This window comes from Oncorhynchus masou, unplaced genomic scaffold (assembly GCF_036934945.1).
Source record: "Oncorhynchus masou masou isolate Uvic2021 unplaced genomic scaffold, UVic_Omas_1.1 unplaced_scaffold_1024, whole genome shotgun sequence".
Classification (NCBI taxonomy): domain Eukaryota; kingdom Metazoa; phylum Chordata; class Actinopteri; order Salmoniformes; family Salmonidae; genus Oncorhynchus; species Oncorhynchus masou.
The window spans coordinates 9,768-21,116 of NW_026999929.1; the positions used below are offsets into that span (position 1 = coordinate 9,768).

General features: G+C 41.0%; 1 protein-coding gene across 1 annotated transcript; it reads left to right on the plus strand.

Moving 5' to 3' along the window:
* Positions 1-273: 273 nt before the first annotated feature.
* LOC135528714 (zinc finger protein 135-like) lies at positions 274-8,898 on the plus strand (the record flags this gene model as incomplete). Its single annotated transcript, XM_064957808.1, is given in 2 exon segments — positions 274-505; positions 7,925-8,898. Coding segments are annotated over 2 exon segments (1,206 nt in total), but the record flags the coding sequence as incomplete, so codon positions are not given.
* Positions 8,899-11,349: the final 2,451 nt, after the last annotated feature.

Genomic DNA, 11,349 nt, shown 5'->3' on the forward strand with positions numbered 1-11,349 from the left:
TTTAGTCAATCTGGAGATCTGGCAGTGCACAAGAGAATACACACAGGAGAGAAATCTCATAGCTGTGATCAGTGTGGGAAGAGATTTGCTACATCTGGCCTACTGACTCTACACCAGAGAACACACACAGGAGAGAAACCTTTAGCTGTGGTCAATGTGGGAGGACTTTTAGTCAATCTGGAGATCTGACAGTGCACAAGAGAATACACACAGGAGAGAAACCTTATAGCTGTGATCAATGTGAGAAGAGATTTGCGACATCTGGCCACCTGACTCTACACCAGAGAACACACAGGAGAGAAACCTTATAGCTGTGGTCAATGTGGGAGGAGTTTTACTACATCTAGCAGTCTGACATTGCACCAGAGAATACACACAGGAGAGAAACCTTATAGCTGTGATCAATGTGGGAAGAGATTTGCTACATCTGGCCACCTGACTCTACACCAGAGAACACACACAGGAGAGAAACCTTATAGCTGTGGTCAATGTGGGAAGAGTTTTAGTCGATCTGGAGTTCTGACCATACACAAGAGAGAAACATTATATCTGTGATCATTGTGGGAAGAGTTTTGCTTCATCTGGCCACCTGACTACACCAGAGAACACACAGGATTGAAATCTCATAGCTGTGACCAGAGATCATCTGATAAAAGATCTCTGATCAAATATTAGTTAATACATAAATGAAGGAGTTGTTTCGTGATTTCAGTGAATTAATGTCACAATGTAGAATGTTTTTTTTACATTGTCATAGGAGTATTGTAATGATTTCACAAGGTAGAAGCATAAACGTTTGCCCCCTAATGTATTGATTTCAACATGTTATGGATATTAGCCTCATGGGGAAAATCCAGGCTCTGAAATGGAAGAGTACTATATCGTATCAAATCAAATGTATTTATATAGCCCTTCTTACATCAGCTGATATCTCAAAGTGCTGTACAGAAACCCAGCCTAAAACCCCAAACAGCAAGCAATGCAGGTGTAGAAGCAAGGTGGCTCGTAAAAACTCCAGAGAAAGGCCAAAATCTAGGAAGAAACCTAGAGAGGAACCAGGCTATGAAGGGTGGCCAGCCCTCTTCCGGCTGTGCCGGGTGGAGATTATAACAGAACATGGCCAAGATGTTCAAATGTTCATAAATGACCAGCATGGTCAAATAATAATAATCACAGTAGTTGTCGAGGGTGCAACAGATCAACACCTCAGAAGTAAATGTCAGTTGGCTTTTCATAGCCGATCATTAAGAGTATCTCTTCCGTTCCTAATGTCTCTAGAGAGTTGAAAACAGCAGCTTTGGGACAGGTAGCACATCCGGTGAACAGGTCAGGGTTCCATAGCCGCAGGGAGAACAGTTGAAACTGGAGCAGCAGCATGGCCAGGTGGACTGGGGACTGCAAGGCGTCATCATGCCAGGTAGTCCTGAGGCCTGGTCCTCCGAGAGAGAGAAAGAAAGAGAGAATTAGAGAGAGCAGGTTCTATCTTAGAGTGTCTGGCCCAGTGCTCCACCTAGCAACTTTAGTTGCTCCACCTATTTGGTTTGCTTCTTATCTTTAAGTTTGGTGTGCGTTTTTCTTTTGTTTCCCTCTTGGGCAGATTTAGTGGGTCTCATGGTGGGTGTCTTATGTCCCAGTTGTTGTTACTAGTCAACTTCCAGTGGACACCCCCATAGTGTCTTTCAGAACCCCTCCTAAAAACAAGCTTATATTTTGGGTTGGATGTTGCATCCAATTCATATTTTAATCAATGGAATTTCCTTAATGTTCATTAGTCTTTCAGTTATTATTCTGTTATTCATATTATACTCTGTGGACTAAATATTATTGTTTATTTTCATTGTTTTTTCCTGTGAATCCATTGTGTTGCATCCATGTCTGAAATGTGCTGTATAAATAAAGCTTGATTTGATTTCAACAAATGAACCCAATGACTGACCAATCATCAGACTCCTGGTCCCTCTTAGTATGAAAATCAGTATCAAATGATTCAACTTCTGAAAATTGAAACAAACAAATGGATCAATCCCACTTTTCCAGCCTGCTCAAGGCGTGGTGGAGAGGTAAACACCACCCCTGGTTCTACCAAGGGCTTGAGATGGTCTCCCACAGCTCTGCTTATGTCATGTTCTGTGGCCTTGCTGTTCCATTTCTTGACTGCCCCTGCAACACAGAAACACGTTTAGTCATATTATATAAAACACTCAAAGTAATGGATATGGAGCATCTACAGCCTCAGTTACACCTGGCACCTCAATGTAACTTCTGTCATCTGATCACTCCAAGCTGCATTCAGTTCAGATCTACCAGGATGGGCATTGTGTTCGGAATTTGAGTCTGGCCACTGAATATGCATAAGCAATGTAAAGAGATGGGGTGAATTAGTGGGGGAAAGTACATTTCACACAAATTACCTTCATAATATCAAAGAACAAATGCATGTGCCTGAGGTAGAAATTAACTTTCATACAGCCAAAAGGGGTGAGAAATTACACCAATATCAGTACCAATCAGGTATTAATCAATACCAATCAGGTATTCGACGAAATGATTCTTCAGACGTCATTGATCACGTGCTGCTGATAAAGTGACACTGCTTTGCATAATACGGCTTTGCGACTTCAGTACGTGCCTCATAGCTCCAGTCTCAAACTTCACCCCGTTTCTGCTGAAGAAGAGGCGGTCTGTTGGATGGAGAAAGAAGCTCTCGTGAATGAGATGGATGAGGCTGTTACCGTGAAAGAAGAGAAAGACGTCTCAGTTAAAGAAGAGGGAGATTCGTTCAGAGTTAATAAAGAGGACGACGACGTTTCAGTGAACGAAGAGGAGGGGGAGGTGACTGTCACATCGGAAAATGAAGAAGAGGAGGAAACTGGATATCTGGGCCCTGTTTCTCAAGCGCATCTTAAGGCGTCCGATGGTTCTAACGATGAACGGGCCCTGATTAACACTAGTAAGTACTGTCTTAAAAACAGAAGCACAAACTCTGCGGTTGGATGTTGAACTGATGTGTAGTGTTAAAGGGGACATTTGCAATTGCTCCATCCATATTTTGACTTTTAAATTATTTATTTATAGGCATTGATTCTTGAAGAATATAACGCATGCCTTATGAGCTTAGTTCAACTGTTTACCACATCAGAACCCCAAATAAGCTTTTTTTACTATTATGTTTAGAAACAATGTAAACCAACACTGTATAGCCTCAAACATAATGTTGATATCATGGATGGTCAGTCCTTGCATCCATAGGTCTGTCTATGAATTTGAGAGTAGTTACAGTTCTCCAGCCCCATCCATCCTATTACCAAAACAGTGGTGTAATTACAGCTTTGTTATTGGTTGAACTGCAGATTGCTTGTGTGGCTTTTTTTTTAAAAGAGGCAACCTAGTTTTTTAACAAACAAAATGGCTGCCCAGAGATCTGAGCTGTGTTAGTACAGTTAGTTTGAGTATTCTATTTGATGTTAATGGAGTATATAGTTTGCTTATTATAGTATGATGTAGTTAGTATGCCAAAAGTTCCCGGATGTCGTACTACATTCGCCAAAATATGACATATACACGCAGTACTTTAGGGCCCATAATGCAATTCTGTCGTAAATGGGCGTGGCTTCACATCATTTTCAGATTTGAAGAAAATGGTGGAAAATAGTGGTGGAAAAAGTCCAACTAGAGCGGATACAAATGAACTGCTTTAAATAATTATGACAAATATTAAGAATGTTGAGCAAAAAAAAGGCGAAAGATTGTCTTTTCTTAGCAAGGTGTTGCTTAAATAATGTTAGCTGCAAATCGCTAGTTAGCGGGCGAGCTAGCGTGCTAAATGTATTAAGAGTAAGAGCAAACGTAGCTAGCTAATACTGCCTGGTACCAGTGCTGTTGTAGGACTAGATAAGCATGTTTGTGCAACGGTATCTTATCAGAGAGGAGTAGGCGAAGTATGAATATGTTGGCTTGCTAGCCAGCTACATGAAGTAAGAAAACATGTAATGTAACATCTAATTAGGATCAAGTGGAAATACTGACCATCACTTTGGTTCCTACCATGTCTTCTTCGCTGAGGTTTGTCAGACTACACTCATCAGGTGTATTGCTGCCACCTACAGTAACCAAAATGGGATTAACAGATCATACTAATTACCTAAAATAAACACGAACCAAATTCACTCCATTACCCTGAATTTAAAACAAAAATGGTACTATTCAGATCCCCACACAGTTTCATGAACCTGAGAGGGCTGGAACGTCTTCATTCAGTTCTCCCTGTAACATTTTGTCTGAAGTCCTGGAGATCCAGAAATCTATTTGCCGCCTTCACAATGATGTCTAGCTTCTTAGATGTTTTATTAGTTTAGTATTAATGCAATTTATCAGTGTGGCAGTGAGGGCAATGCAAACACAATTTTGTTGTAGAAACTCCTCCAAGCTAATGCGGAAACTGCTAGTTTTAGACGAAGGTTGCTAATAATTTATTAATGCAATTTATCACATGCGCTATAAACACAACAATGTCCACCTTGTTCACTATTAGTGTGTTGGGATCCTTCTCCTGCATGGCTTCACTGCAGACTGGGACATCCACTACCTTCTCCTCTCTACTCCTTCAGCTATTTTCACTGCCTCCACATAGGATACCTGCTGGATGGAGTCGATGAATAGCATTCTCACATGGGTGTTCCTTTTGCCCAGGTGGGAAAGGGTAGTGTGGAGTGCAATAGAGATTGCATCATCTGTAGATCTGTTGGGGCGGTATGCAAATTGGAGTGGGATTATGGTGATAAAGGGATAATGGTGTTGTGAGCAACGACCAGCCTTTCAAATCACTTCATGGCTACAGACGTGAGTGTTACGGTTTGGTAGTCATTTAGGCAGATTACCTTAGTGTTCTTGTGCACAGGGACTATGGTTTTCTGCTTCAAGCACATTGGTATTCGACTCAGACGGGATGAAAATGTCAGTGAAGACCATTGCCAGTTGGTCAGCGCATGCTTGGAGTACACATCCTGGTAATCCGTCTGGCCCTGCGGCCTTGTGAATGTTAACCTGTTCAAGGTCTTACTCACATCGGCTGCGTAGAGCGTGATCACAAAGTCGTCTGGAACAGCTGATGCTCTCATGCATGTTTCAGTGTTACTTTCTTCGACGCGAGCATAGAAGTAATGTTGCTCGTCTGGTAGGCTCGTGTCACTAGGCAGCTACCCCCTGTGCTTCCCTTTGCAGTTTGCAATAATTTGCAAGCCCTGCCACATCCGACGAGGGTTGGAGCCGATGTTCAAGGGGTATATCAATCTCGCCAGGGTAGCAGTAATAAATTGAGATATTTGTCCACAAGGTGATACCCCTCCCATAGGTGGCTCATTATTGGGATTCATTGCTGATTGCTACCTGTAGCTCACTATGAAGTGTCTATTGATACAGGTAAAGGGCCCTGTTGGAGATTTGTGGTTGGTAGCTGAGTCGAGGGAACAAGCAGAGTTGGACACGGCCATGTTATTATCTCACACAGTCTCTGTGGTTCATATGAACCCCGTTCCTGGGAATTAGATTTTATTACAAATCGTCCCAGTCTGTTACCACAGAAGGGGGTCCGTTTGTCCCATTTCCAGCTAGGTTAAGAGGCGCTTTGTGATTTCCAGAGTCAGTTTATTTTGCTACTGTCCATATGTAGCTTGTTTTTGGTCACAGAATGGCTGAATAAGGGCAACATTTTACCTGGAGCTAACTATGCAGAGCATAGGACATATTGAATGACTTGAGCTTCCCTCCAGGCCTGGGGACACACACTCTCTCGTAGGCTTAAATTAAAGATACGGAAAATAGGAGTGGCAATATTGTCATCTATTATCCTCAGTAATTTTCCATCCAGATTGTCAGACCCCGGTGGCTTGTCATTGTTGATAGACAACAACAATTTTTTCATCTCTTCCACACGGAATTCTAAATGACAATGTTTGTCTTTCATAATTTGGTCAGATATACTTGGAAGTGTTGTCAGTGTCAGCATTCGCTGCTGGTATATCATGCCTAAGTTTGCTAATCTTGCCAATGAAAAAAATCATGATAGTTGTGGGCTTTGATGAATGAGCCATCTGATTCAGTTAATCATGGAGCCTTTTTTCCTATAATTGTATGTAAGGTTCTCAAAAGCTTTTTACTATCATACTTTGTCATTTATCTTTGTCGTTTTTCTTCTTTTTATTCAGTTTAGTCACATGATTTCTCAATTTGCAGGACGTTTGTCAATCGGTTGTACAGCCAGACTTATTTGCCATTCCTTTTGCCTCATCCTTCTCAACCATGCCATTTTTCAATTCCTCATCATTCCACTGGATTTAACAGCTTTTACAGTCCTTTTCTTAATGGGTGCATGCTTATTAGTAACTGGAATAAGCAATTTCATAAATGCGTCCAAGTGTCTGGTTGCTCCTCATTACACACCACAGAGCAGCAAATATTTTTTACAAAATCAACATATTAATCACCTGTTTTTACTAAATAATTGCGACACACAAATGACTCGAGGGAACCAGAGATCAAAATAGCCTAACCATAAGAAAACAAGAAAAAACCTGTTCCTCCTCCCGCTGCTGCTGGCCTTCGTAAATTCTGACATTATGCTCCTGAAGTTTCCAGTAATAGGCTACAACAGCAGTCGGCAATCTTTTCCATTTGGAGTGCAAATTTATCTGACCATTTCTACTGATCTTTTGCCAGTTATGATTTTCATATTCACATTTTACTGGAACAATTTATTTTATAATCGCATCTCAAAATCATTCTGTGACTAATCTATGTTCTATATAAATAGAAATAAACATTTAGATGTATATAATATTTTATTGCCATTGCCAACTATGTAAAAATAGCCTACCTAAAGCCAACAAATAAAAACATCTAGAAAATATCCAGATAAAAATAAATCACATTGACTGAGCATGGCCTGTCTTCATAGTTGATACACTGTTTAAAGTTCTATCACCTAGGTCAGTCTGAAACATGATAGCAACATTGTATAAAATATTCTGGGCTCTCCGTTTCCCGCAGCAGAGAGTTTGGGACAGACTAAGCTGTAAGCTATTTGTGAAAGGGACAAGAAGTAATCAGGTATTGTATGATATTTCCACTGGAGCAGAGCATTACATTTTTCCCTTTCCTGTCGAGTGGTTATCAAGAGTGAGAGCTGAACATATTTTACTTTAATCAATAGTTCCTCAAAGTATTTGTAAGACTTTGTTTACTTGCTGTTTGAGGTGAAGAGAAAATTACTTTGAGAAGCTCCACAAATCATTAGTGGTGGTGCGTAAATACTATCAGACATCCCCAAATAGGTGCATCGCTTTCTGCATCGCCCTCTGTTTGCTAAAACGCAATTTGGTTGCAGAAACTCCTCCATGCTAATGCGGAAACTGCTAGTTATCCCAATACCATAGACTTACTGTAGACTCATAACTTCACCTAACAACAACCATAGACTTACTGAAAGGTGCCTATATTGGAGACCAAAAGTTGTCTGGCACACTGCTTAGGATTACAACAACTTTAAAAACGTATTTCTTGCGTACAATCATCGATGTAACTACTAATGGGAAAACAAGACAAAAGATCACTGTTCACTTGACTGTCTTAAGACAAATGTCAAATAATTCACATTCATTCCAGACATCATTGTTTGAACAACATAATGGCTACGCTGTTGGCATCACCCTTTTACAGTGTATTTTTGCTGTTGTGGGCCTTAAACCACCTGTCTGACTTTTTGTTTACACAGGAGAGAGACGTGACAATCCTGGATCCTCTGGGGGGCCTCAACAACCTCATGATGCTGAAGAGGCAGAGAAGAGTCTCTCCACTTCAAAACACTTCAAGAAACACCAGAAGAGACCCACAGGGAAGAAATCTCATTGCTGCTCTGACTGTGGGAAAGGTTGCAAATCTTCATCAGAACTTAAAATACACCAGAGAACACACACAGGAGAGAAACCTTATAGCTGTGATCAATGTGAGAAGAGTTTTCCTACATCTAGCATTCTGACAGTACACCAGAGAACACACACAGGAGAAAAACCTTATAGCTGTGGTCAATGTGGGAGGAGTTTTACTACATCTAGCGTTCTGACATTACACCAGAGAAAACACACAGGAGAGAAACCTTATAGCTGTGGTCAATGTGGGAGGAGTTTTACTACATCTAGCGGTCTGACATTACACCAGAGAAAACACACAGGAGAGAAACCTTATATCTGTGATCAATGTGGGAGGAGTTTTGTTCAAGCTAGCCATCTGACTCAACACCAGAGAACACACACAGGAGAGAAACCTTATATCTGTGATCAATGTGGGAGGAGTTTTGTTCAAGCTAGCCATCTGACTCAACACCAGAGAACACACACAGGAGAGAAGCCTTATATCTGTGATCAATGTGGGAGGAGTTTTACTACATCTAGCGTTCTGACAGTACACCAGAGAACACACACAGGAGAAAAACCTTATAGCTGTGGTCAATGTGGGAGGAGTTTTACTACATCTAGCGGTCTGACATTACACCAGAGAAAACACACAGGAGAGAAACCTTATATCTGTGATCAATGTGGGAGGAGTTTTGTTCAAGCTAGCCATCTGACTCAACACCAGAGAACACACACAGGAGAGACGCCTTATAGCTGTGATCAATGTGAGAAGAGTTTTCCTACATCTCGCCAGCTGACTGCACACCAGAGAACACACACAGGAGAGAAGCCTTATAGCTGTGATTAATGTGAGAAGAGTTTTCCTACATCTAGCCAGCTGACTGCACACCAGAGAACACACACAGGAGAGAAGCCTCATAGTTGTGATCAATGTGACAAGAGATACTCTGATAAAAGATCTCTGATCAAACATCAGAAAATACATACATGAAGAAGTTGTTACATGATATCACTGAAATAATGTCACAATGTAAAATGTTTTAACGTTGTAGGAGTGTTTTAATGATGTCACAATGTAGAATGTTTTAACATTGTCGTTGGAGTGTTTTAATGATGTCACAATGTAGAATGTTTTAACATTGTCGTAGGAGTTTTTTAATGATGTTCTACCTTATCGTTTACCCTGTTCAATTGATTGCAGCATGATATGGATATTAACCTCAGGGGAAATCCAGGCTCTGAATTGAAAGAGTATTATTAAACAAAGTGACGAACAAAAAAAGAGCTGTGTTACACTTACTGCGTTGGTGACCCACTTTAATCAACATGCAGCACTTCAAAATTTAGTCTGCTGTTTTCTTCAAGTGGGAAAAAAATGCATGTAATATGATAATTGTTGCAGATGTTTGTGTTTATACACACACGAAAACAGTATAATTGGTCTATAATCAATTTTATTAACAATCTGACATCACTCCAGTATTTCTTGACAACATTTAAATTCTAATTGTCTTTATTCCCATACTGTGCAGTCAAAAATGCTTGCGTTTAGTCAGTGAGTTGCCATGGAATTTATTTTGACTGCACGTTTTTCCTGTATTGGAGATTTAGTTTTGTTTGGGCTCGTTCCAAGGGGACGAGAGTTCTAGAAGCTAGTGAGTTTTAGGATTCTATAGAAAGAAAAGTGAGAAAAGATGCGATTGTATATTATTATTTAGAAATACGTTTTTCTTGTTTTTAATTGTTGATAGCCAGTAGACACTGTTTATATTGGAGAATGTGAAGCATTGTAGTTGATTATAATGTAAAATGGAAGTTGTTTTCTGGTGGTGAGCAAACTTGTCCAACACAAATATAGGATAGTAGTGGTGGAATGACCAATTTGTTATTGTTTGAACTACAGATTGCTGGGTTGTGTGGGTTTTTTAAACCGCAACAAAATGGCTGCCCAGAGGCTGGGTTCGGTTAACTGCTGAGGGATGGGGGAAGGAGAAGTGTTTCCACTCACATTCTTAGAGAAGGCTATTGTAGCAACCGTAACCCAACACCCAGCGACCTCGTCAAGAAGTTCAGAAATCTTGGCGTAACAGTTCTAAGGTATTGGCTTGACAGTCGCTGGACCCAGGTTTGAGTTCAGCCCAGGGCTACCCCCTGGATTCACTACACTATGAATACAAGGACTGGCCATCCATGATGTCATAATGATTGTTTTAAACAGATTTTGAGGTTCATAGTATATTCTATAATTGCCAGTGTAGATTTCCTGTGAGAGCAAATTATTAGAGCTGTTGATAAGTCATTGTCAGCCATTTTTTTTTCATGGCCTTACATTAAAGGCAAGACATACCTAGATTCAATTACATTCATGAATTGGTTTGAAACCTTTGTTTTGGTGCCTTGACGGATTTGTAAAATGTGGTTTGTCATGAATCACTTTTTTAAAATTATTTAAATGTAACCTTTATTTAACTAGGCAAATCAGTTAAGAACAAAATCTTATTTACAATGACTGCATACCCTGGACGACGCTGGGCCAATTGTGCGCCGCCCTATGGGACTCCCAATCACGGCCGGTTATGATACAGCCTGGATTTGATCCACGGTCAACCAAGAGTCATCTGTAATTTCTACCAATCGCCCCACTTATTTTTATAAAATCTATATGTACTGAACATATGATGCTTTAAGCACGCTGTTTGATTAAATAAGACACACTAGTGACGAGAGGGAGGCATTCGTCAATATAATCTGACTAGGAGGGAGCCGGTCATCGACACAACCTGACTAGATGGAGCCGGTCATCGACACAACCTGACTGGATGGAGTTGGTCATCGACACAACTTGACTAGGAGGGAGCCGGTCATCGACACAACCTGACTAGGAGGGAGCCGGTCATCGACACAACCTGACTAGGAGGGAGCCGGTCGTCGACACAACCTGACTAGATGGAGCCGGTCGTCGACACAACCTGACTAGGAGGGAGCCGGTCATCGACACAACCTGACTAGGAGGGAGCCGGTCGTCGACACAACCTGACTAGGAGGGAGCCGGTCGTCGACACAACCTGACTAGGAGGGAGCCGGTCGTTGACACAACCTGACTAGGAGGGAGCCGGTCGTCGACACAATTTTTATTAGTTTTAATTTTACTCGGCAAGTCAGTTAAGAACACATTCTTATTTTCAATGATGGCTTAGGAACAGTGGGTTAACTGCCTTGTTCAGGGGCAGAACGACAGATTTGTACCTTGTCAGCTCGGGGAACCGATCTTGCAACCTTAGGGTTTAGTATCCTGTTACCCTCTTCCTGTCAAACCAGAAGATGTAACGATTGGAGAGGAGGATTGTCCAAAGTGGGGTATATATACTTGTGATGGTGAGAACACGTTTTGTCTGAATTACAGCTGTAAAACCCCTTTGGGTATATTTAAACATGGTTAAGC